General features: G+C 40.4%; 1 protein-coding gene across 1 annotated transcript in view; it reads left to right on the top strand.

Moving 5' to 3' along the window:
• The window catches only part of LOC142012127 (bifunctional heparan sulfate N-deacetylase/N-sulfotransferase 3), a 101116-nt gene that overhangs the window by 25152 nt on the left and 48063 nt on the right, over window positions 1-27901 (top strand). The window contains exons 2-4 of the mRNA XM_074991957.1: window positions 10724-10811; window positions 14982-15136; window positions 24310-24495. Coding sequence (XP_074848058.1) covers window positions 10724-10811; window positions 14982-15136; window positions 24310-24495 — 429 coding nt within the window. The remainder of the gene's footprint in view (window positions 1-10723; window positions 10812-14981; window positions 15137-24309; window positions 24496-27901) is intronic.

Here is a 27901-nt window from a genome sequence, read left to right as displayed (position 1 = left end):
CTGTAAGGTAGAACTGCAATTGGCATTTTGAGATGCATTAAATAGAAAGCAAACATTCTGAGTAGTATTAGCACCTCTGGTAGTACTTTTGTGGTGTTTGAGAACTAGGTGACAATACAGTGCATGTGTTACAGTGGCCTTAGTAGCCCTTAGTTTTTTTCACTTTTAATTTTTGTGTCTAATATTATGTATCTTGGTGAATAAAATATTAGCAGCTGTTAGAACATCAGATGGCTCATGAGGGAAACAGTGAGATCTAGATCCTTCACGCCTAATTGCTTTTTTGGTCTTGATTAGTAAGGACCAACACTTACTAAAATTTGCTGTTCAGTGACCCATGTAGAATAAATTTTGTTTCAAACTGGTTCCTAGGATGCATGTGGTCAGCATGCCCCAGAAAACACACTTAGTTTATCTGTTGCTTATAGAGTATAATCAACCAGGTCCGCCAACAGAAAAGAGGGGCAGGCAATTCAAAAGGGCCTGGGGCTCCCAGCCCCCTTCTGCTGCTACTGCAGGAGTGGTGGTGGCCAGAGCCTTGAGCTCTTTTCATCACTGCTGGAGTGCTGCTCCAGCAGCTCGCAGGGCTGACTGCGGGGAGTGAACTAACAGAGTCTGAACTACTATCGTACAGAAAATTTGGCTTGTGACTGGGACAGCTCAGATACTTGAGTATGGGTGTGCAAAGAGGGGAGTTGGGCCCCTGGGGGGATGTGGAATTTCATAACGAGGGTGCAGATGAGTGTCTCAAGCTCATCCATCTCATTAAAAAGGTTGAAATAGCTTTCTGTTTTTATGTAGCTGTATTCACGTGAATATATCAGTTAATGAAGTTTTTACGTTCTAGATATTCGTTTTCTCAGAGGCTCTGAAAGGTTTCTTGGTTTTGGTTTTTGTATGAACATAACTGAAATTTCATCAGTTTAGATTACATGAGAGAGGTGGGAGGGGGAGGGCGTTGCTAATTTCAGGGATGAAAAGTGGCGCCTGAAGTAAAAAGTTTGCTCACCTCCAGGCTCAAGAGTCTTTTAGTGCAGCTTCCTGATGTGTTCTTGTTCCATGGCTGGTATGTTTTCAGTCTGGAGCTCTCTGTTCATCACCTTTCACAGGAACTAAAAATGGATGCAAAGTAACTTTTTCAATACATATTAAAGATGAGAAGTTACTTGGTTTTACTTACGGTTTTATTCTGCTTTGGGAGTTCACCTATGCCTACTCTTTTATGAGCCATTGAAGGCTTAGACAAAAATAAGATACAGTCAGTGTATCCTCTGAAATTAAAATCCCGCATAATCAAACTCCAGGGAAAAATATGATATGCTTCAGCAGGGTGTTTATTAGATCTGCCATTTTAATTGGCTTGAGTTTTTGACCTTTAATTAAAGGAGATGGAGGGATTTTCTTTCTGTTAGCAGCAGAATGAAGAAAACATTTTAAGATGGTGTCGAAATGCTCATGCCTTCTATCAAACCATGGTTTAATCAAGAACTAATAAAGAAGAATTCCATATAGAATCCTGAAACCAGCGCAGCTAATTGCTTTACTTTATTAAATATAATTGGTGCCAGGTACTTAATACTGTCTGCCTACCTTTCTATAATTAACTTACTCCCTCTAGCTTTCCCCTCTAGCTCACAAGTAGAAAGAACTGGTGAAAGAGGCTAAAGCCAGAAATATTTCTTATGTCTTGTGCTTTATGCAAACGATTCACGGAGATGGTAGAGCACACCATCCCAATCATATGCAATCACTTCATCAAAATTATTCACTGCATGTGACAGAAATAAGGTTGCCAGTGTATTTTGAAGATGTACGGTAAAAGCTTTGTTATCTAGCATGTTGGGGTTAATTTTGAGGGAGGGAGTTTAGGAGTGGGGGGCATGGGAGGAAGCTTGAGAGTGGGAGAGGGCTCAGGACCAGGGATTGTGGGATTTCAGGGTTTGAGATCTGGTAGGTGCTCACCTTGGGCGGCTCCCCACAAACCATGACGTATCTCTGCTGCTCCTTGGCTCTGTGCATTTCCTCTGCCCACAGCTGCCGTTCCCTCCCTCATTAGCCGTGGTTCCTATCCAGTGGGAGCTGCTGAACCAGCAGTAGGGGAGAGTGGGAGCAGTGCACAGCACCCTCTGGCTGTTCCTCCACCTAAAAGCAGCAGGGATACGCCGTCACTTCCGAGGTGCCCCATGAGGCAAGTAGGGAGCTGGACAGCCCTATGCCAACTGGACCCTGATGAACATCAGAAATGCCTGTTTATAAGTTTTCTGGTTGGTAAAGTGCGAAATGACATAACATTGATTGTGAATGGGAATGTCAGTGTATTGTGCTGAAAAATTAGAGGAACGCTTCTAATTTTCAAAGTATATTTTATATCATTTTAATATTTTTACTACCATCATCTTAAATATGTAACATTGAAATTCAGTGACTCGGTCTTCAAATCAAGACTTTTTCTTTGTGAATTTTGCATATTATTCTCAGAAATGTTGGGTAGCCACTGACTGAACCTGTGATCCTGGCAATGTCATTTGGTTCAGCGTTTTCAAAATTGGCTACTGATTTTTTTTTTTTCTATGTGATTTATATTTTGGGGAACTCTTGGTTTTGATTTTTCAAAGGTGTTGAATCCCTTTTACAGCTGTCATTGTCTTAAATTAAAGTTGTAGATGGTGAGTTCATCTCAAAACTAAACCAGCACATTTCAAGTTGAGCATTGAAAAACTGGGGCACACAAAATCAATCCTTAATGACGATTATAGCATTATCCTGTCTTTGTTTCACTTTATGGGGACATTGTGATGCCTAATTAGAACATGATCCATTACTTACTGAAATGAATGAAAAGACTCTCCCTGACTTCAGTTGGCCATGGATCAGGCTTTTGATACTTAGGAAATGCTTTGAAACCATCAGATTCAGGGACCTGATCGATTGGCCCAGGTTATTCCAAAAGCCAAATCAATGGAAGTTTTGTATATGCTGCAACTTTAAGATTGAGCTGCTGAGTATGGCCATTAAGAAATTTTAATAAAGAATACCACTGGCTGAGAACAACAGCAGTTTTCGAATGGCTGCAACAAGATACTCTGCCCCTTTCCCTCAGGAGCTTGGTCATGGCATTTGTGTGTTTCATTTAGGTGCTACATTACTTGGTCAGCTGTAAGTAAGCATTCTGCTAGCATACTGTACTTTTAAACTATTACATATGAAAAGTGACTTTGCAGACTTATCAGCACTCATGTTCAATTTTAGCTGAAAACAGGATTTGGAACTAATTGTTCCCAAAAGCTACTGTGTCCTGAGGAACTTGTTGCTATTTTCATTTTGTTTCTCCATTTTTCAAACAAACTTCGGACAGGCATCCTTCCTCCACCTGTGCTGGGATAAATTGCGATCTCTGGCAGCTAACCTCTGCTGAAAAAACTGAAAATTGTCTGTTTTCTTGGCTTATGCCTTCCTTGTCTCTTTTCTTAGCTCAGATAAGAGAATGTATCATCAAAGAGAAACTGAAGTATTCTACTCCTTTTGTCTGCAGAATATTCAAATTGTTTTTAAAATATATCCAGCTGCCGAAAGCTGCTGTTCCTCTTATTGTATACGCTATGGCTACATCTACAACAGAGGTTTTTTTCCAGCAAAACTGGGCTTTTGTCAGAAAAACCCGTGGAGCATGTACATGCAAAATGTACTTTGTTGATAGTCTGACAAAACTCAACACGTCCGCTGGCAGCGTTATACCTCTCTGTATTCAGGTATAATGCTTTTCTTGACAGTTTTGTGCTGTCATAACAGCTGTGTAGATGCTCCAAGGCCTGTTTGTCAACAGAGAGGGCTTCTGGTTCACCAGGCAGCCCTGTTTTCAGAGCTTCCAGTCAGCCGTTCTGTCAAGAGAGGGCCAGATAGTCTGGCTGCTCCCTTTTGACATAACGGATTGCTCTTTCAATCTGCTTTTATGGGCAGATGCAATCTATCGGAAGAAGTTTTGCTGGGAAATCCCTTCCGACAGTCGCTTCTATCAACAGATGCTTCTCATGTAGACGTAGCCAATATGCTTATGGTAATGAGTATCAAAAGGGTAATCTTGGAAATCCAAAAAGAACATACATAGAATTTTGATGAAATTACAATAATACATAATCTATCCCAAGGGAAACTCCTCTGTTATAAGCAAAATCTGTGAAAATGTATCAGCATATATCAGAAAGTATGTGTGTTTTTAAAAAAAAAAAAAAAAAAAAAAGCCAACAGAATGTTAAACTACTGAGGAGATACTGCCAAGGCTCTATCAAAAATGTGATTTGCTAAATTTGCTGCAGATCACAGGTGCATGCTCAGCTATAGCAATTTACTATGTAATGTTATTCAACTCCTGCTCCCTGATGATGTGATCTTTTTTAATGTTTGCGATCAGGTAGTGTAGCATCCTTCATTGAATTTGAAAGGAGGAGCATAAGTTGCAGGTGCGAAGAATTTGGAGGAGGCACTAGAAGGGTAGTCTGTGTGTACATGGCTAGAATGCTAGTGGCAGGTGCAGCAGCTCTGTAGTTTTTCTAGGACATGTCTATGGCCTTGTTTACACTGGCAGGTGTTGTTGACAAAACTTACGTTGACACCTAAAAGTTGATTTAAAAAAAAAATCACTAAAGCACATTCACACTTGCTTCTCCTGTCGGTAGATTGTATCCAGATTGAGGGCACCATTACTGCCAGTGTGAACAATGAGTACAGTGTTATGGGAAGGTGGAGCTGAAAACTGTGCATCTTGGAATTCCCTCTGAGACCAGGTCTACATTAAGAGAGAGAATCAACATAAGATGTGCAACTCCAGCTATGTGAATTGCACGGCTGGAGCTGATGTACTCTACACTGATTTTCTGTGCCAAAACCATTGCAAGAGGTTAACAGGAGAAGCTCTCCTGTCAAATTTCTTTACTCCTCATAACTGCAAGGAGTACCTGGGTCACTGGGGGCACCATCAGTGTTCGATTTAGCACATACCTACTAGACCCACTAAATTGAATCCTGGTGGATCAACCTCCAGAGTGTCAATTCTTTGGTAAGTATAGGTGGGCCCTGAGTCCTCCCACAGCCGCCTCAGCTGTCAAGGGTGCGTGATGAGTTGCTCTCTGTGCTGAGGAATGTCAAAAGAAGCACAGCATTGTCTCCATCTTGCCAACTCTCAGCAGTAGCTCTGCCTGCCTTTATGTTCCTTCTGCAGGGCAGAGAATGACTTGCTCTTTGTTCCCCAAACACAGCAGCACACTCTCCTTTCAAACAGCCTCTGACAGCTGAGAGGGGGCAGCAGATCTCAAAACACAGAGAAGAGCAATCAGGGTAGGCAACGTGGGATAGTGGCAGAGGTCAGTTCAGCCAACAAAACAAATAGCAGTGTCTATGTTGGCTTGCTTGCCAGGCGCTGTGCCAACAACTACTGGCTCAAGCTATGCAGCAGCATCCAGACCAGTGCTGACTTTTTGGTAATCTCACGGGAATGTACGAGGGCATCAAGAAGGCATTAGGACCCACCCAGAACAAGGTGGCACCTCTGAAATCCAAATCTGGTGAAGTCATTGCTGACAAAGCCAAACAGATGGAGCACTGGGTCAAGCACAACTCTGAGCTGTACTCACATGAGAACATTGTGTTTGATACAGCCCTCAATGCCGTCAAGCTCCTACCAGCAATGGATGAACTGGACCAGGAACCAACTGTGGATGTTGGAAATGTGGTCAGCTTTCCCAGCAGTCTTTTTCTCTCTCTCTCTCTCTCTCTCTCTCTCTCTCTCTTCTAAGAAGACAGGCTTGCAGTATAGGGTGAATTCTTAGATTCAATCTCCTCTTGAGTTCTGGTGAAAACAGCCTAAGGTCCTTGCTAGTAGAAGAAATAGCAAAGAAATAAAATATTTTTATTTAACCGTGTATATAATAGAAGGACATCCAGCTGTTTCTGGTAATACTAGAGAAAACTATAACATGCACTCCAAAGTAATAATATTGTTAGTAAATATATATATTTTTTGATGAACAGATTACAAAATATACTAGTACTGAATGTTGTATTTGTGTAGCTCGGCTAATGCAGATATCCAGAGCACCACTCATAAAAGCAAGCATAAAATAATGTACAACTCCATCCCCCATCAGATTATCTTGAGTATATAAAACAGCATTTAGAAATTAAACTTCAGACTCTCCCTCCCCCGCCGCCACCTTGCATTTTTTCTGTCTCTCAGACACACAGTAATAGTCTCTGCCATCTGTGGCTGTATAATTTTCAAAAGTTTATCATGTTGTTTTTAGAAGCTAACCAATGAGTAAAATGTCAAGTCGCCCAGAAAATAAATCATAGGCACAATAACTAAATGTTAGCTCAGCTTGTATGTCTAGAAAGTAGTTCATGTTCGAGCTGCACTCACTTGTTTCGGAGACCGCACAAAGAAAGTTCAGATATTTAGAGGCAGTGAGGGCACTAGATGGCAAATCTTTAAAGAACTATTCAAGATTTGAGCAGCATAACTCCTATTGATTCTAAAGAGAATCAATTATTTTCGTTATTGACTTGGATAATTGAATGGAGAAAACTCTTATAAAATTTGTATATGAGCCCTGGCTGAGAGAAGTTGCTAGTAATTTGGAGGCCAGAATTAGAATTCAAAATGACCTTTGTAAATTGGAGAATTGGTTTGAGATCAACCAGGTGAAATTCTATAAAGATAACTGCAAAATACAGTACTTCGAAGAGAAAAATCACATGGGCAGCTACAAAATAAGGAATTACTGCTGAAAATGATCTGGGGCTTATAGTGGATCACAAATTAGATATGAGCCAACAATATGATGTCGCTGAGAAAAAGGTTAAGATCATGCTGAGGTGTGATAATGGGAGTCTTGTATGTAACATGTGGAGGATAGTGGTCCTGGTTTATTCAGCACTTTTAAGGAATACTGGAATACTTTGTCCAGTTCTGAGCACCACACATTAAGAAATATGTGGATAAATTAGAATCCAGAAGAGAGCAACAAAAATAATAAAAGGTTTAGCAAACATGACCTACGCAGAAAGATTTAAAAATTGGGTTTGTTTAATCTTGATAAAAGAAGATATGAACCTGTGGATAGACCTAATAACAGTCTTCAAGTCTACAAAGTACTATTACATATAGGACCATAATCAATTGTTTACCAGGTCCTCTGCAATTATGACAAGAAGCTCGCAGCAGCAAGACAGATTTAGGCCGTGTCTACACGTGCCCCAAACTTCGAAATGGCCATGCAAATGGCCATTTCGAAGTTTACTAATGAAGCGCTGAAATGCATATTCAGCGCTTCATTAGCATGCGGGCGGCAGCGGCGCTTCAAAATTGACGCGCCTTGCCGCCGCGCGGCGCGTCCAGACGGGGTTCCTTTTCGAAAGGATGCCACCTACTTCGAAGTCCCCTTATTCCCATGAGCTCATGGGAATAAGGGGACTTAGAAGTAGGCGGGGCCCTTTCGAAAAGGAGCCCCGCAAGGCGTGTCAATTTCGAAGCGCCGCTGCCGCCCGCATGCTAATGAAGCGCTGAATATGCATTTCAGCGCTTCATTAGTAAACTTCGAAATGGCCATTTGCATGGCCATTTTGAAGTTTGGGGCACATGTAGACGTAGCCTTAGTGTAAATATTAGAGAGTTTTTTAATTATGAGAGTAATTAAGTTCTGAAATAGGCTACTCGGGGATGTTGTGGAATCTCCATCATGGGAGATTTCTAAGAACAGGTTGGAGAAACACCTGTTAAGAATGGAATAGATATGCTTGGTTCTGCCTCAGCATAAGGGGTAGGAGGCTGAATCAGATCACTTATCTATGCCATTTCAAGCTCTACATTTTTGATTCTTTGGCTATACAATATCTTTTGAAGTTTACTTTCTAAAAGGCAAAGTCCAGATTACTTCTGGAGATTAGTAAATGTTATTCTTGGAAGGAAAAAATCATGTAGGTTTAACAGCAAAGAACATCTTGTAATGATTTCTGGCGTACGTGAAATTCTGCTGAAAAGACTGTGGCCATATTTGATATTAAAAGAATAACTATAACTGAAAAACTGATTCTCTTCTCTCTTCAATAAAAATTAAAAACCAGAATCGGGTTATCACTGAGATGACAATGTGTGTCTCTCCTCCTGTCTCCATTTTCAAATAATTTGAACTGTCATAGCTGTGGTGGAACAACTGTAATGTTAGAAAGGTACAGTGAGGAATTTCTACAAAGCTGTATTTCTTAAGGTTTTCCACAATTGTTTTCATTTTTCCTTCTGTGTTTCCATCATTTAGATACTATTTTGAATATGGTAGGAAAGTAGATAGACAATTGCTCGGTAGAATGGAGGATAAAGCTTTAAGCTACAACATAATATAATCTAATAAATTATATATACTTTTGAATGTAGCCTGTCCAGAGGCTGTAGTCCTCATGAAATATTTGTTTGTAGGTGAACCCAGGAAAAGAACACTTTAAATTCAAGTCTCCTCCAGTAAGAGTTACATCAACACACTTCCCTTTAACTCATCTTTCTGGGACAGAAGGCTTATCTGAATTGAGTGTGCATTTTGCCTTATTTTTTTCCTTCCTTCCTTCCTTTATGCTATAAATAATAACAATAATAATAATGCAGGTATCCTATCCTGTATGTGTCTTATTTCTGATATGCCTATTTCATTAGTATTCAGCACCTCAATATCACATTTTCTAGAAGGCTTTTTAAGTTTAAGTAAGACCTTTTCTTTTGGCCTAGGCAGCTGGATGTAATCCAGAAATAATAGGCGCTTATGGCAATATATGTAAATTTTTTTTTCTGTCAGGCTTAACTCAGCAACCTATTTCTTTCAGAGGTATCCATCATTATCACAAGAAGTGTACTGCCAGTTTGCTTGCCCCCTGTGTCTTTCCATCTGTGTATCCAGTAACATCTGTTTGCAAAGATCAGTTCCTTTATGGGGTGAAATCTCATGAGCTCAGAGATGATTTTAATAGCAAATCCCATAGAGTCGCTACTTTCAACCAGAGTAGGAATCCTTGCACTTTAATATCCTTTGCCTTTTATTGGTCATTGATTATCTTTAACCTCTTTTTAGCCTTCCCTTCAGTTCATGCTGCACAGGCTCTGAAGAGATTGTTCTTTTTGTCATCTGCTTCACAGCTCTCAGCTATGACTAATTTTTGTCTCCTTCCTCTTAATCTCTTTTCTAGTGCTTTATTCAGAGGCTATTCCTCTGGTTTCCCTTTCCTGTGAAGGGAGAGGGATCTTTACCTAACCCATTTTGTTTATGAAAAGCTTCCAAAAGTCATTTTATGTCAGCATTGCTTGTGTTACTGTGGTAAAATGGGGGATGCTGGGCTGGGTGAAAACAATCGGATACTCTTGCAGCTCCAAGTCAAGCTAGACACTGTGGAACAAAACAGTGATGTGTCTCAATGATTTCAGGTTTGTGTCTGTCTTGCAGCAAATCTCTGTGCCCTTAGCTGTTTAACATAAGCAATCAGCTGTTTGGCTGGAGGAGCAGGGACATTCCATGCTATTAGTCTCGCCAGCTGAGGAACAAGTTTAGCTATGCCTGAGTCCGTTCACTGATCATCAAAACTTTTTGAGCAAACATTCATTGGGTCACATTCCTCCCTCATTTAAGCACAGCTGCACTCCAGTGGTGGTAAAGAGCTTCTCATGGCCCTGTGTTTCCACTGTTGTTGGGGGACTGTTTTAATATTGTTTTATTCTGCTATAGTATATATACATATTTATAAACAATGTTCACATCCCTTTGCTTGATAAACAAGGAGGGTGTCATGAATTAATGCCTGTAAAGGGTTAAACACTAGAGAGTGGGTTCTCTGTTGGCAAGCAGCCAGGTGAGCCAATGGGAAGAGAGAGAGATTTTTTTTTTAATTGAAGAAGTTACCTGCTTAAGCATCTTTCTTTGTGCGGCCAGAGGAAAGAGAGACAGAGAGAGATGCTTAAACTTGAACAGACTTAAAGATGTCAGTAAATATCCAGGCCACAAGGAGATCTGGGCATACATCTGTGTAAGTAGAAAGGAAATGTTTAGTCGGACGCAATCAAGTTATTTTTTATTTTGGGTTTGGTATGGTACTTCTTTAGTCTAGCTGATGTACCTCCCTGTCACTGTAACTTTTAAACTGAATCTCCAGGGAGATAATTCTCTGTGATTTAGCTTACTTTTTAGTTGTTCTGTATCACCTAGCAACCAAGTGTGCTTTAATTACATAAATGTTTTGTTAATGAATCATCTTTTTTTTTTTTTTTTTTTTTTTAAAAAAAAAAAAAAAAAAAAAAAGCAATGATTCCTGTGCCCTAGGGAAGCATTCTGTGTTTTATGCATGCCTATGACTGAAAGGTCAGCTATCAGATTGCAGCTTAATTTCTTCCTCTTTGTTATCAAGCTATGTCCTAAGGGAAGATTAACAGCTTGGGGTTAACCCACATGGAGACATCCCAAATGTGTCTTCTTGAATTTTAAAGAGGGGTTTTCTCATGTGGGTGATGGCAGCTAGCTCCCAGGGCCAAGGAAGCTGATCTTCATGAAGAGGCATGCACTTCAGAGTTAAATTTGTTCTTTGGCTTTTAAGAGGTAAAGAAAATGTATTTTTGTCATGGTCTTTATACAGGAAAAACGAACAAGAAAGATCATGTGAGATCCCATATCTGATGCATTTTTATGTGTATTTATTTCAGGCCCTGCTTGACACACAGAATCTTTTGAGAGCTCAGATTACAAATTTTACTTTCAACCTGGGATTTTCAGGGAAATTTTACCATACAGGTAAGAATGAAACTCTAAACTCACTTTCATTTTGACTGGCAGTATCTTTGCAGTGGTGGGAAAGTAGAAATGACAGTCATGATCCATCTTTTTTATTAAATGAAACGGGATGATGGGGAACTGTAGTTAGGCTCTGAGTGGAGATGAAAGCTTTCTTCACAAGAATATAGCAAATAGAATAGGCTGTGTCAGGGCATATACCATATGCTCCTGAAACATGGTTTATATTGACTAGCCCTTGTGGTGAAGCAGCATTCTTCATGACAGTAGGGCTGTAGCGATGTAGATAGTTGTTGTTGGGTTTTTTTGTTCTCCAGTTTTGCTACATTGTATTAAATAAATTAGATGCACCTCTATAGATTTTTCTGCATATATATATATATATATATATATATATATATATACAGTGTCTTTGATACTTTTTAAAACATTTTAAGCATTCATTAACGGTCTGGTCAGTATTCACTCATGCTTTCAATTTACACAAAGGAAACTCAGACATGCATACAGGCCAAATCTGGTGCACATATCCAAAAATACACCTGAGTACTCATATCTTGTATTAAAAATGGGAATTTCCATGCACAACTCAAATGCCTGATGTACATGTGGAACTGGGTTTGGCATTGCTGTGGAACTGAAGTTATGGGTCGGGAAGTGGGGATGAGAGAGTGGGGGCCACAGCTGGGGGCAGGCACACCAGGAGTGGAGCATCAGGCACAGGCCAGCAGTTGAGGTGCTAGTTGCAGGACTGGCATCCAAGCAAATGGGTACAGGGCAGCAGTAGAACCCTGCATTCCTAGTTCCCAGGCCTGTGTTGCAAACTTGTTAATGATTAAATGTTTAACCATTGCTATTTTAAATTTTTTAAAATGCTACTTACATCCCTAGTTCAAACAGGAATTACTTGAGGAGGAGGTCTGAGGTTTGTGCTGTGCAGGAAACCATCTTAGACAACCAGAGTAAACTCTTCTGGCCTTAGGTGCTCTGAATCTGTGAATGCCATCCTGGTGGCTACTCTGGAGTAAAAGCCACATTGAGAAATACTGAGCATGTTGAATGAGAAGTGATGTGTCTTCAACTCTTGCTGACTCCAAGGAGTTCAGTATGTCTCCTGACCAACGCCATTCTTAGGCATACACAACATATGTAATTGTGTATGGCACCACTAAGTTTGGGGTACCAGAATGCCCCAAATTTAGCGGTGCCCTATGCTATGTACATGTAGGTCCCAGTCCTGCAAAGACATTTTCAACAACAAACTCCTGTTCTCACACAGTCTCTAACGTATTTCAACAATCACAGCATATTACTAAAAGCAGCAGTATTCTCCAGATCTGAAGACGTATGTGTGTCCCACAAAAGCTCATCATCTAATAAATAATATTGTTAGTCTTAAGGTGCTACAAGACTGCTTTTTTGTTTTGTGATGGTACAGGCTAACCTGTCTACCTCTCTGAGACTATTTACAAAGTAAACATTTGAAAGCTGTTAACAGAGTTGTCATGTATATTTCCTATTTGCAGTGTAAGGAAAACTGGTAATCTCTTTAATAACAGCCGCTTTATTCACAGTGTTCGTATTTCATAATTACATCTAGATTCTAGTAGGCTCAAATTTCTTCCTGTGCTTTGTTGATGTGCTCTGTAGTCAGTAAACAGCAAACTGCTTGTAAATGGAATGAATTGGTATATATTCCCCATCACTTGATTTTCAAAATCACCAGCACAGAACACACGTCATTTCAGAAAAGTTTCCCAGGGAGATTTTTTTTCTGTTTCTTAGCTTGTTTTATACTGTGTTTGTCCTCCATGTTACAAAATTCCAGTGTATTTGTCTATCAAAAAGGCATATGCGGAAAGCACAACGAAAAAATTAACCTCATAATATATTATCAAATTACTGCTGTGTGTATGTTTCTGTTATGAAACCTTACTCTTGCAAAGTATGTTTGAGAAGAATTTCATAGCTAAATGTGTTGAAAATTAGTCTCTATATTTAGTGTTCTAAACTGGTATTTAGATGCCTAAACAAATGGCTTGATTTTAAAGACTGTTGAGCTTTTAGTGAAGAGAGTTAACAGGAGCGTTCAGCACTTTTGGAAATCATGCCACTTAAATAAGTGCCTAAAAATGGGATACATGCCTAACTTTAACCACTCATCTTTGAAAATCTGTTTGTTTTTAATCCTCCTTTATATACAAAATATAAATAAATGTAAATGCTAATGACTTGAACTCACAAATTTGCCAGGTTTTACTGTGTAATGTATGTGATCCAGGGAAGTGCTGAGTGGCCCCTGAAATATTTAAAACTTGATTGGACAAAACCCTTAGAATATACTGTCTGACGCAAACCAGCAAGGAGGGAGGAAGATGAATATTCCATCTTAAATTTCCATGGTTGCTGGGTGATGGTGTATTATAACTTACAATGTCATCTGGTTTTTGCACATATAGTTGTGTGTGCAAAACTCAGTAATATCTCAAAATGAAATCTGAGGTCCTTAATCAATCAAAATTTCCCACTGACTCCAGTGAGAGCTTCATTTGCATAAGGACGACAGATTTTAGCCCTTCAAATAACTAACCAAAACAAAAGTTTGACTCATCAGATAGGTTGTAAAAAATATGCAGAAGTAAGAGAGCAGCTATAGAAATAGATAATAAGAAGGCATTAAGTAGGGAGAAAAGCTATGTATTACGCAGGGAAGCAGATGTTAAACGCTGCTGGAACAAAAACAATCGTGCATGCAGGGCAGGCCCACATCAGGGCCAGGGAGATAAATGCAACACAAGATAACGTCAGCGTTGAAGGACATTGATCTGAAGCAGGAAATGACCGAGTCAAAGCTAAAGTACAACATAGTTTGATTGTGTCTAACTCTTATGGTAAATACATGGGAGGCAGGTGGGATGACAGCAAACAACTTCTTTCCTTGCGTGCATTGGTCCCATCTAGCATTCCCTTAGCCCCTAGCAACCCCAACGGGAACAAGGCTGGAGAGGTAGTCTGAGGAAATATGGTCCCCAACTGCTGGCTGCGTGCCAGCTAATGGAACTGGTGCACTGCAGAGGGGAGCAGGTATTTTCCCTTCCTGAGGCTGCACGGTCCCTCCCAAAACTTCTGGGATAGCTCAGCGCACATGCAGACTTATGGCCCAAGCTAAGTCATATTGTAGAACTGTAAATAAGTAGATTACTATGGAACTGGCTCAGGGTTGGAGCATCCTCGAAATGACCATATTGCTAAGAATCACAAAGCCAGTTTAAAGATCACAGCCAGGTTGCTGCACCATTACATCTGTCTACCCCCGTTTTAACAGGATTCTCTAACTCAGTTTCCCTAGATGAAGACAGCTGTAAAATCACATGAGGAGGAAAGGAATAAGTCATACATGGTTTGTTGGAGAAAAAGGGAAATATGAAGGAGATAGAAGTTAGAGAGAGTACAGTGTGATTTGGGAGAGCAGTCAGTTGAGTGAAGTAAAAGAATAAGTAAGTAACATGAGTAATCACATTTGATATGAGATGATAATGGCAACATCATGTTTAGAGAAGCTGAAACAGGATTTCTAAATGTGTGTGGTTTATGGGAAGAGGCAGTATACAGCTGGATAAACAGGAAATTCGCATGTCATGATCTTATGAACAAGGTAAGAATTATGAGGGAAGAGAGAGGATTAGAGTGGTGCAGGATAATTTTAAGTGGCCAGTAGGAGAATAATTCCGAAAAAGCCATGTAATGAAAAAGGAATCCAGGCAAAGGGAGTTTTGTCTGAATAAATTACACAGAATAAAACTTGTTAGCACTGTCATTTATCTCTTCATTGCCCTATCTTTTTTTAGGGCCGTACTTACCCATCTTTTGCATTAACCTCCAATGTTACTTGGGCGGTGTTTGAATGAGAGAACACTGCTCCATCATGCATGTTGAGGGTTATAAAATTTGTAGAGAGGAAGGTGTGCTTTCCCCAGCTAATTATATGGGAAGCGGGGAGGGTTGTTTGTTCAGGATCATTTAAAATCCATATTTAACATCACTGTAATACCAAATTTCTATTAAATATTTTAATATATCAAACTTTACATTACTAATGTTCCTCTTGATTTTCCTTATTATTTTAGCAACATAATGATCTGGAAATGTTTTGGGGAAATATTTTTGCAGGAACTGAAGAGGAGGATGAAGGTGATGACCTGTTGTTGGGCTCGGTGGATGAGTTCTGGTGGTTTCCCCATATGTGGAGTCACATGCAGCCTCATCTCTTCCATAATGAGTCCTCTCTGGTGGAGCAGATGATTCTCAACAAAAAATTTGCCTTAGTAAGTACCAGTTTTGCACTGTATATTCAATAGAGTTGTATGAAAATCAGAACCATTTAATTTTTTCAGAAAATGCTGTACTTGCTAACTTTTATTTTTATTCTGAATCGAATTTTTTGAATAAATAACTTGAAATTTTCAATGGCTTAGCAGAAAAAAATTAATTATGATAAAATTGAAATCTTTCTTATTTTGAATTTTAAATTTTATATTATAATTTACGGTGTAATTAGGATCCTACCAGTTTCACAGCTGTGAAAAATGCATTATGGGTGTGAAATAAGACCTCCCCCATGAAATCTGATGTGTACTTATTCCTCAGAGCACGTCATTCAAGGGGGCTTCCCACCTCTAGCTCTGGTGGTGGGAGTGGGGTCCAGACCAGACCCCTCCCCCCGGGTGCCTCTTCTGCTGCATGATGCTTTCTGGGGCTAGGCAGCAGCCTGAGGTTCCTGCTGCCTGTGTCAGTGAGAATTTGAGGAATTGTGTTGCCCTTGTATAGATACAAGTATTCATTCTGTTACGTATAGGATTTTTATCAATTTTATTTAGGTTTTAATTTTTTCCCCAAGGTGATAACTTAGGCAACTCCCAGCTAGGTAAGGAAATGGGATTTTGCTGATTCAGCTCTTCATCAAACAAAAAAAGGATGGCTCAGATTCATCCCTGGTGTAGTAACCTTTGACACATTTTTAGTGACTCTTTGCACTAAAAGTTAATTAATGAAATATAGCTTCCAGAAAAAATATCATTCTATAAATCAATGGTAGACTCTACCTAGAATACAATGCTCAGCTTTAGTCATCATGTCTCAGAGAGGTTATTGCAAAAATAGAAGGGGTCCGCAGACAAGAACGGTTAGAAGCATATGGCAAGAGACTGAAGTGATAAGAAACTTTTCTTTAGAGGAGATGTAAATAAGAGAGGGCATGATAAATTAACAAGGATATTCTGGTTAACCTTTAACTGCTTGCTGCAGATTTTTTTGCATCTTTCTCAAATGTAGCTGGTATGGCCCCTATTAAAGATAGGATGCTGGACTAGATCTGTTGTTGCAAATTCTTGTGTTGGAATATAGATGGAGGTACATGTTGTAGTTTACCAGTAATGAAAATAGAGATTTCCTTGTTTTATTTTTTTTAATCCAGTCTTTTGATAAAATTTCAGAAAGTGGAAAAAAAATAGTGGCATGAACATAGAAAAGGTTCTACTCCTGTGTTTTTATACAGATACGTCAATTAAATGCAGTTATAAGGCTTCCCCCCGCCCCTGCAATGAACAGAAAGCAGTTTCCTCAGAAACTGAGAAATGATGCAGTATGCTACATTGCTCTGCAAACCAGCTGAAATATTCTCTGCTTTGACCCATTAAAAATAAATGTCATGGAGCCACTCACAGACACCACCCTTGCTTTTGTGTGCACTCACAGAGCACAAAGCAGCCAGACAGCTGGCTTCATTGCAGCATGAGGATTACCCCAGTGCTAGGAACTGCTAGGGCTGGCTTCGCACTTCCTACATCACAACTATTCCAACACCCAGTATAAGGAGCCCATTTGGGGAAGGGAGATGCAGTCAAGGATCTGTTAGCTCTATATAATTCCCCAACAACGTTAACAGCACCTTGCAAACTGTTCGCAGCTGACACAATTTACAGAAACTTTAGATGTCTTGAAGCCAAAAAGCCAACCTAGGTACACAAAGGTTGAACTCCATAGTCTGCCTTATGAGCCTTCCTCCTGAAGTCTATTTAGAACTTCCTCAGAATTTGGCTGTGAACTTTGTGTAGGTAAATGGGAAATAAGAGTTGGATTAAATAAGTGGAATTTCTGAGTGGAGAAACTGCAAGATTGGGTCCTTTGTAAGGATAGTGTAAAGCAGCGTTTCCCCAAGTGTGGTCTGCGGCCCAGTACCGGTCCTTCAGAAAATATACAGATTATCACACATGATCCTATTAATTTGGAACATTTCATATTTTCCCTCGTAATTAAGGTAATAACAATAAGTTAGGCACTTGATATAAATCTTGATTATAAAATAATTACTACGTACTATTATTGTGAATAACAATAAACAGTATATTTTAAATAATAGACAGTGAGAATGTGTTCATTTTCATTCATTTTTTTTATATGCGTTTGTTTTTGGGCCACAAAAAAAGGTACTGAAAAAGAACGGATTCTAACTATATAAAGTTTGGGAAACCCTGGTGTAAAGTATCCACTGATTTGTTGTGATACTCTTGTTCTTCCAATGTTCTACTCTTTTACAAACTGTGCCTTTGCTCTTAGATTCTGGTAGTTCAGAAAATTTTGTGCATTGAAACATTGTTTTCTTAATGAGGGGACTTAATATGCCTTAACCAAAACAAGACTAGCACAGCTTCCTCTTTGTTACTGAGAGTATTGTTTGTTCTAGTTGTGTATCTGTGAAGACAAGCTTCTGACATACAGTGTTATACTTAGTTTGTGCCTAGAATATCTTTCTTTGTCTTTGCTATTCAAATTTCCAAGCCATAAAGATATTTCGAAGAGGTTTTGAAAGGACATTTTTGCATTAATTAAAACAAACAGTGAGCTCCCTATCAATGGTGTTGCCCAGGGTTGCCAACTTTCTGAATTGCACAAAACTGAACATCCTTGCCTCACCCCTGCCTCATCTCTTCTCCAAGGCTCTGTTCCCTCTCACTCTATCTCTCCTCTGTCTCTTGCTCACTCTCCTGCAACCTCACTTGCTTGCTTTCAGCATCTGGGCCAGAGGGATGAGTGGGGTGTGGGAGGAGGTGGGGACTTCAGCTAAGGTTGTGGAGTTTGGGGTGGGGCCAAGGATGAGGGGTTTGGGGTATAAGAGGGGACTTGGGCAGGGGTCAGCACATTCAGAGTGTGGGTGGGGGTTACGAGCTGGGATCGGGATTTGAGGTGCAGGAAGTGGGGCGGGCTCTGGATGGCACTCACCTTGGGTGGTGCCCTGCATGTGGTGACATGCCCCTTAGCTCTTTGGTGGAGGCACAGCCAGGCAGTTCTGCATGCTGCCTCTGTCCACTAGTACTGTCCCCACAGCTCCCATTGGTCACAATTCATGGGAGCAGCATGCAGGGTCCCAGGGCTGTTGCCACTGTGCCTCTGCCTAGGAGCTAAGAGACATGTCATTACTTCCAGGAAGCTGTGCAGAGCCAGATAGGGAGCTTGCCAGTCCAACCAATGAGATTTTTAGTAGGCTGGTCAGCAGTGCTGGCTAGGGCCACCAGGGGCCCTTTTTGACTGGGTATTTCAGTTGAAAAGTGCATATCTGGCAACTCTACCATGTGTGTAGTAAATAATTGTTTTACTAAACAAAGGCTAGGCCCAACTTTCCTGATCCCACAGGGGTAAGCACTTCAGTCAAAATCAGAACTGTGCAAGTTTAAATATCACTTAGTTCAGTCAACCTTCCATCTTTTCAGAAAGATTAGATGTGTTGGCAAGTTCCATTGGGACGTGAATTATCTGTAACATGCTTCTAGTTTGCTGGTTTATATTATAACAGTGAGCCTCTGGGATTACAGTTTAAACTGTCTGGTCCCTGAAAAGTGGGGTTAAACTAAATCATATACAGTAAGTTACCCATGAAAATAATTAACATTTTCTTTATTTTCTTGATGCTAATTAATTTGTTGCTTGTTTACCATGTCTGAAACTGCTTTCAATGCAGCTACATTAAGAAATTAAATACTGTATCTCCAGTAATAAAAAAGTGAAGTATCCTGAGGTTTGGAAAGCTCAAATGGTTGTTGATGTCTTAAGTATGCTCACAGAAGTATATTTTACAGTATATGTTTAAAGCTCTTAGCATAAGACTAACAATATTAGAGAAATACCAAAGAAGACACTATTACATGGGAAAGATTATATTCTCATAATTAGCGTGAAAGATTTTAATTGTTACATATTTATTAGTGAATATTGATAGAAATGTAAGAAACCTCTTAATTCGCACTTTTGTTAATAGTTCAATGAGGAAGATAAAATAGGACATTAGAGAATACAGTCTTCTACATGTTGTGTAAAGATTATTCTTTTTGATGCTGATGCATGCTCAAGTGAAGTAGAAAAGATTAAGATAAAGGAAAGGGGAATTGAAACATCAGTGCTGGATTTAAGTAGTTTAAAAATCATAGGCTGTGTCTAGACTAGCCCCCATATTCTAAGGGGGCATGGTAAGTAGGCTGTTGGGAGATTACTAATGAAGTGCTGCAGTGAATATGCAGCACTTTATTAGGCTAAATCTACCCCGTGGTATCTTCGAAGTGCCGGCTTGCGTGTAGCTGCAGGAGTAAAGTAGCGTGGGCACTTCTAAGTACTCGTGGCTACACACAAGCTGGCACTTCGAAGTTGCTGCAGAGGAGATTTAGCCTAATAAATTGCTGCATATACACCACAGTGCTTCATTAATAATCTCCCGACTTCCTAATTACCTTCGAAGTTTGGGGGCTGGTGTAAACACAGCCATAGAATCATAGGGTTGGAAGAGACCCCAGGAGGTCATCAAGTCCAACCCCCTGCTCAAAGCAGGACCATTCTCAACTAAATCATCCCAGCCAGGGCTTTGCCAAGCTGGACTTAAAAACCTTCGGGGATGGAGATTTCACCACTTCTCTTGGTAACCTATTGTAGAGCTTCACCACCCTCCTGGTGAAATAGGGTTTTCCTAATATCCAACCTAAACCTCCCCCTCTGTAACTTTAGACCATTACTCCTTGTTCTGCAACCAGTCACTACTGAGAACAGCTTCTCTCCATCCTCTTTTGAGCCCCCCTTCAGGAAGTTGAGGGCTTCTGTCAAATCACCCCTTACTTTTCTCTTCTGCAGACTAAATAAACTCAGGTCCCTCAGCCTCTCCTCATAAGTTGTGTGATGCAGGCCCCCTAATAGTTTTTGTTGCCCTCCATTGGATTCTCTCCCACACATCTACATCCTTTTTGTAATGGGAGGGGTGCGGAGCTGGACACAATATATCAGCTATGACCTCAAAAATGTCGAATGAAGGGGAATAATCACTTCCCTAGATCTTCTGACAATGCTCTTAATAATACAGCTCAATATGCCATTAGCCTTCTTGTCTGCAAGGACACACTGTTGACTCATGTCCAGCTTCTCATCCACTGTGATGCCTGGGTCCTTTTCTGCAGAACTGCTGCTTAGCCAATCAGTTACCAGCCTGTAGCAGTACTTGGGATTCTTATGTCCCAGGTGCAGGACTCTGCACTTGTCCTTGTTAAACCGCATCAGATTTCTCTTGGCCTAATCCTCCAATTTGTCTAAGTCACACCTCCAGCTTATCTACCTCTCCCCCAGCTTAGTGTCATCTGCAAACTTGCTGAGGGTGAAATGCATCCCGTCGTGCAGGTCATTAATGAAGTTGTTAAACAAAACTGGCCCCAAGACCAGCCCTTGGGGGACTCCTCTTGGAGGCAATCACCAACCAGACAGTGTGCCATTGATTATAACCTGTTGAGCCCAACAATCTAACCATCTTTCTATCCACCTTGCAATCTATTTATCCAATGCATACTTCTTTAACTTGTTGGCAAGAATAATGTGAGAGATCACGTTGTTGTTGTTGTTGTTACTTCCTCTCTTCCAAGGGATTCCTTGAGGATCCCTTCCATGATTTTTCCAGAGACTGAGGTTTGGCTGACAGGTCTGTAGTTCTCAGGATTCTTCCTTCCTTTTTTAAAGATAGGCACTACGTTTGCCTTTTTCCAAATATCTGGGACACACCCCCACTCGCCCGGACTTTTCAAAGGTAATGGCCAATCACTTTGTAATCAGCCAACTCCCTCAGCACCCTTGGATGCATTAGATCTTGCCCCATGGATTTGTGTATGTCTGGATTTAATAAATAGTAGATAAATAGTAAGGCATTTGATATGGTCTCGCATGATATTTTTATTAATAAACTGGGCAAATACAACTTAGATGGGGCTACTATAAGGTGGGTTCAAAACTAGCTGGATAACTGTACTCAGAGAGTAGTTATTAATGGTTCTCAATCTTGCTGGAAAGGTATAAAAAGTGGGGTTCCGCAGGGGTCTGTATTGGGACTAGTTCTGTTCAATAACTTCATCAATGATTTAGATATTGGCATAGAAAGTACGCTTATTAAGTTTGCAGATGATACCAAGCTAGGAGGGGTTGCAACTGCTTTGGAGGATAGGATCAAAATTCAAAATGATCTGGACAAATTGGAGAAATAGTCCAAAGTGTGAAGGATAAATGGTCTAAAGGATGAAGTTTAATAAAGACAAATGCAAAGTGCTCCACTTAGGAAGGAACAGTCAGTTTCACACGTACAGAATGGGAAGCGACTGTCTAGGAAGCAGTGTGGCAGAAAGGGATCTAGGGATTATGATGGACCACAAGCTAAATATGAGTCAACAGTGTGACGCTGTTGCAAAAAAAGCAAACGTGATTCTGGCATGCATTAACAGGTGTGTTGTGAACAAGACACAAGAAGTCATTCTTCCGTTCTATTCTACACTGGTTAGGCCTCAGTTGGAGTATTGTGTCCAGTTCTGGGTGCCGCATTTCAAGAAAGATGTGGAGAGATTAGGAATGGGTCCAGAAAAGAGCAATGAGAATGATCAAAGGTCTAGAGACTGTGACACATGAAGAAAGGCTGAAAGAATTGAGCTTGTTTAGTTTGGAAAAAAGAAGATTAAGGGGGGACATGATTGCAGTTTTCAGGTATCTAAAAGGGTGTCATAAGGAGGAGGGAGAAAACTTGTTCTTCTTGGCCTCTGAGGATAGAACAAGAGGCAATGGGCTTAAACTGTAGCAATGGAGGTTTAGGTTGGACATTAGGAAAAGGTTCCTAACTGTCAGGGTGGTCAAACACTGGAATAAATTGCTTAGAGAGGTTGTGGAATCTCCATCTCTGGAGATATTTAAGAACAGATTAGATAAATGTCTGTCAGGGATGGTCTAGACGGTACTTGGTGCTGCCATGAGGGCAGGAGGCTGGACTCGATGACCTCTCAAGGTCCCTTCCAGTCCTAGCATTCTATGAATCTATGAAATAGTTCTTAACCAGTTCTTTCCCCATTGAGAGCTGCCCACCTGCTCCATGTACTGTGCTGCTCAACACAGCAATCTAGGAGCTGATCTTGTCTGAGAAGACAGTGACGAAAAAGCATTGAGTATTTCAGATTTTTTCCACACCATCTCATCCAGACTTATGAGCCTCCAAACCAGAATATGACCATAAGTTTTAAGGGGTGTGACTAGGGGCAAACATTGCAGGTATATTTAGGCCTGCTAAGGAGAAGAAAGAAGTCGGGAATGGGGACCAGATGCTTCTCTGTGGCATCAGAGTGGGGAACAGAGCACTGGGAAGCACTCTTCCATTGTGCATGGCTATGAACTTGCTTGCTTAGAACTAACCCCAATAAACTTTGTGATGCCTTAACTTTAAGCTTCTGCTTTCTGTCTGTGTGACAAGAACCAGGGATAGGGATTCAAGCAACAGCCCTCTAATGCTAGACTCTACATGGCTGTTTTGCATTTGAAAAACAGCTCTTCCAGAGTGGTAAGTGGCCACTATTATGCAAACTAGGTGTTGAATATGCAAATGAATGCCTCATTTGAATTTTCAGTCAGACATGTTTGCATGCCCCTTTCGAAAGGGAGGGGTAGTGTAGATGCAGTTGTAATGCCTATTTTGAAATAGTGCCATTAGACGCCATTATGGCTTATTTTGAAATAGCACTGTTCCGTGTCTTAACAATGCCTATTTCAAAATAGCTATTGCAAAATAAGTGTCATTCCTCCTGCAATGTGGTTTACTGGTTTTGAAATAACATACCCACTATTTTGAGTTTATTTCAAAATAGCATGTACATGATGTAGATGCTAACAGTTATTTTGAAAATAAGAGCCATTATTTCGAAATAACTCTAGTGTAAATGTAGCCCCAGAGTCCTAGAAGGACCTGGAGGAGACATTGATTAATATGGAGTCAGCAGGCCAGTTAAGAATTTCTTGTTTTTTCTTGAGGGCAGTGCTAAGTGGGTCTGGGACCAGAGAGGAGTGCCTCTGTATTTGTTTAGACCAGTGTTTCTTAAACTTTTTGAGACCACGGAACACCAAACAATAATATTTTTCCTGCAGAACACCTGTGAATGTCTTTAAAAAATTGTTGTCAGACCAAAAAACAAAAGAGCTGTAAGTACAGCAAAAATTAATTTAATTTAATTTAATCAGGTATCACATCAAAGAAGAAGTAACATTGTATATGGTTTTAATAACAGAGACTATATACCATCAGTGTATGATACCAAAAAGTGGCAGGCACTCGTGGCATGCCTGTGGGTTGTTCACAAAACACTAGTATTCCATGGAACATAGTTTAAGAAACTGATTTAGACCCAAATCAGTACTTTGGCTTAAGCACCATGCCTGAGCAGTCACCTTTTGTGTTATTTTAAAGAGGCAGAAAAACAAATCTGGAATTTGTGCATTAACTGTTTAACATTGATGTATTCACAGCACCAGCTGGTCTGCTCCTGCTCAGCAGTTACAGCATAGTAAGATCAGATATTCTCTTAGAATTTTTTCTTAGGGGAAACTTACACCTGTGCACTTGGGACGTAAGTGTTGTATAGGACTAGTTGATGATCCTCTGCACAAACGGTGAATTTTACCAACAGAGCGGTGACAGTTTTTGGCCTTCAGTCCTATACAGATAAAACTTAATGAAGTCAGGGAGAGTTTTGCCTGCGTATGAACTGTTTGAAGACTCATAGTGGGGATCACATATTTTGTATTTGGGGACTTTTAATGGCTGAATGCCAGCACTTTTATTGACTGGCTTGCTTCGTTAATGCTCTGAGAATTTTTTCTCAAAAGCTTTTGCAAAGATATGGCCCCTTTTTGAGGCATTGGTATTAGAACACAAAATATTTTATCTTGCATTTCTGTCATTCTTCTCTCCTTATTCCTAGCACTTGGTTTCATGTTTGCATATTCAAATATATGCATATCTCGCTGCTTCCATTTTGTACCAGAATGCATCTTCAGCTCGTCCCTGGCTGCATTTGAGACCCCCATCTATGCTGTTTTCCAAAAAAGGCATTTATAAGCTACCAAGCATGAAATTACTGTAGTTTTCTAGGTAATTTTTTCTGATATTTTTCAGGAACATGGTATTCCAACTGACATGGGCTATGCAGTGGCTCCGCACCACTCTGGGGTTTACCCTGTACATGTTCAACTTTATGAGGCCTGGAAAAAGGTCTGGAATATCAAAATCACCAGCACAGAAGAATATCCACATCTAAAACCTGCAAGGTACAGACGGGGCTTCATCCACAAAAATATCATGGTGAGCTAATTTCTGTTTTTTTAATTCGAACTTACAGCTTCAGCTTTTCATAACTCATTTTGAAAAACAAGACAAAGTATAAGAGCTTATCATCCTGAAAGCTTCCATTGTGAGAAACACATATTGCTATGCATAAATTGCAAGTTATAGTTGATATTAACCTGCTAATTAAAATCAGCATGTCTATGCCTTTTGCTGGCATTCACCATATTGCTGATGAAAGCAGCATAACTCGGTGGTTTTCAACTGGTGTGCTGCGAAAACTAAGTGTGCCATGGAAATTTTATCAGTTTCCCCTCCCCCAAGCTCTTTACAGAGCCTAGACTGGGGGAATTAATGAAATTTCATGGCACGTGTAGATGACCCCATGCCAGCTGGGGGCTCAAGGAGAGAGGCTGCCTGAATCCCAGATGGTGTGGGGTTTTCAGTATCCCTCTCCTGGCTCTGCGAAAAGATGAGGGGAGGGGAAATAGACCAACTCTGGGTTGGCTGGGGGCTCAAAGAGCAAGGCTGCTGATTCCCAGCTGGCAGGGATTGGTCAATTTCCCCTCGCAGAGGCTTTGCAAAGCGGCTACTGGAGGGCAATTTCTGATCCATTGCCTGCTGGGAATCAGGCAGCCTTGCTGCTTGAGCCTCCAGCTGGTGCAGGGTCATAGAATCATAGAATACTAGGACTGGAAGGGACCTCGAGAGGTCATTGAGTCCAGTCCCCTACCCTCATGGCAGGACCAAGTACTGTCTAGACCATCCCTGATGGACATTTATCTAACCTGTTCTTAAATATCTTCAGGGATGGAGATTCTACAACCTCCCTAGGCAATTTATTCCACTGTTCGACCATCCTGACAGTTAAGAAGTATTTCCTAGTGTCCAACGTAAACCTCGCTTGCTGCAGTTTACACCCATTGCTTCTTGCTCTATCCTCAGAGGCCAGGAAGAACAAGTTTTCTCCCACCTCCTTATAACATGCTTTTAGATACCTGAAAACCACTATTATCCCCTCTGTCTTCTTTTTTCCAAGCTAAACAAGCCCAATTCTTTCAGCCTTTCTTCATAGGTCATGTTCTCTAAACCTTTGGTCATTCTTGTTGCTCTTTTCTGGACCCTTTCCAATTTCTCCACATCTTTCTTGAAATGCAGCTCCCAGAATTGAACACAATACTCCAACTGAGGCCAAACCAGTGCAGAGCAGAGCGGAAGAATGACTTCTCGTGTCTTGTTCACAACACACCTGTTTAATGCATGCCAGAATCATGTTTGCTTTTTTTGCAACAGCATCACACTGTTGACTCAAATTTAGCTTGTGGTCTGCTATAAACCCTAGATCCCTTTCTGCCATGCTCCTTCGCCCTCCCTTCAGCTGGAAAAGGTGGCTGTGCCGTGGAATTGTTTGTGTCATTGATGTGTGCCATCTTTCTGAAAAGGTTGGGAACCACTGGAATAACTCATGACACTGGGTCATCTTTGCTGCTGCTTTTGGTGCTGGTTTAAAAATCTGAAGGAAGATATTAGTGTGGCAAAGTAATTTACAACCAGATGAAAATCTCACCAGTAGTACTTTGGTGAGTGCTACTGATGAAATTTTGAGCTAGTTGTAAATCAGCATAGATATCTTCACTGCCTGTAAAGGATCTATGCCAACATATGCCTTTTATCTTTAAACAGTTAAGTGCTGCTTCAGTTGTACAAAATGTCCCTCCCTTACAACTTTTCCCGACATTTCATTGGGCTTCTTACTATGGCTCAAACCCAAAGCTAAGCTCTTGTCCCAGATAGCAAGGCTTTGGTGCTGGGCACATGCCCAGAGGGCTGGCAGGAAGAAACTTGTGGAATTGTGCCATGGAGGCAACTCTCATCCAACTCACCCAATTCTCCCATTGTACTCCCTGTAACTCATATTGACAAACACCGACTACACTACTTGCCTGACATTGGCTTTTTATTTCTGACACAAAATTCTCTGTTAAGTTCCTGTAGATGATTTAGGCAATATTTATTAAGGCATAGGGCATATTCTAGCTGTTCAGTGGCTGCGAAACTATGAACTTTATTGTCAAGGAAATGTTGTTTTAAAACAACTTTTAGAAAAAATACCTCAGGGCAATTTTTGCATCTTTCCATGTGTGAGAGAGAGATCTCTAATGCTTGCACCACACTGTTCTTCAGGCTGTGTTGAATGCTTTCAGGAGTATGCCTGGTACATTAGCTCCAGCTAAAATGTCCACTTTCCTTATATAAGTTGAACCTCTCTAAGCCAGTGCCCTTGGGATCTGACCAGTACCAAACAAGAAAATTGGCTGGACCACAGGAGGTTAGTGTTGTCTAGCACATTACCAATACTTTCAGTGCTTCCAGGGCTCTTAGGAGCTATTTAGGAGTCTATTATAGCTAAATAACACACAATGCCCAGAGCCAGGGCTGGTGATTGTAAATAAACTTTACGGGCCCATGCAAGACTTGGCCACACCCATGATAAGTGGTTGTCCAGCTAACTAAGATAATGCCAGATTCTGGAAGTTGCTGGATGAGAGTGTTTCGGACTAGAGTGGTTCAACCTAGGCAGCAATTTTGGGATCACCCTAAAAAGTTACAATCAACAGTATTATTCAGACTAATTAGTACTCCACAACTTAATGTGTGAATCTAGGTTTTGGTGATGCCTGTTAAAATGATCTGCAGTCATTAAAAATTAAAAAAAAAAAAAATCACACCCAGCATATTCAGACTAAAGCTTAGTTTCGGGAAAGCATTAGCTGTAAAATAATAAGTTTCTAGATATCTTAAGGGATGTAAAGCATCTGAATAGAGTTGATTAATTCTGAAAATTCTCAAAATAACTCTGTATATGAATTTTGGTAAAAAACATTTCATTTTGAAGGCATGTATTAAATAAGATTTAGCATAAACTTTGAGAAACAGGAGAGCAAGGCCAAAAATCAGTTACCAAGAACAATCAATCTAAGATCACCTGTCCCAGAAGTCTCAGACTTTCTGTTCCCTAGAGCAAATGCTTTAATTTTCTGCATCTGAAGTCCAAAAGTGATAAGCACATGCCTATATAATAAAGATATGATATAAGATTTACCAGAAGCGTTTCCCGTCCTGCTCGATTTATCGCCATACATTTGTACCAGGTTCATTAGTATTTTATCAGGGAAACCAGAAGATAGTAAAAAGCATATGTAGGATTATAACAAATAAATTAATTCCATATATTGCATAATTATGTGGGATTTATGATCTATGGTCATTGTAGAATATAAAATTCTGTGTAGAGTAAACTCTTTCATCTCTGGAGCTCTGGGACCTGGAGGTTCCTGGATGTTCAAAGATGCCACTTAATGCTTAGGCAGCTGTGGGCTCCCCGGCTGGAGGGTAGGGGACTGCACCAGCCCTGCGGCTGGGC

The sequence above is a fragment of the Carettochelys insculpta genome, chromosome 4 (genome assembly GCF_033958435.1).
Source record: "Carettochelys insculpta isolate YL-2023 chromosome 4, ASM3395843v1, whole genome shotgun sequence".
In the NCBI taxonomy this organism is placed as follows: Eukaryota; Metazoa; Chordata; order Testudines; family Carettochelyidae; genus Carettochelys; species Carettochelys insculpta.
This window is presented reverse-complemented; position numbering and strand designations above follow the sequence as displayed.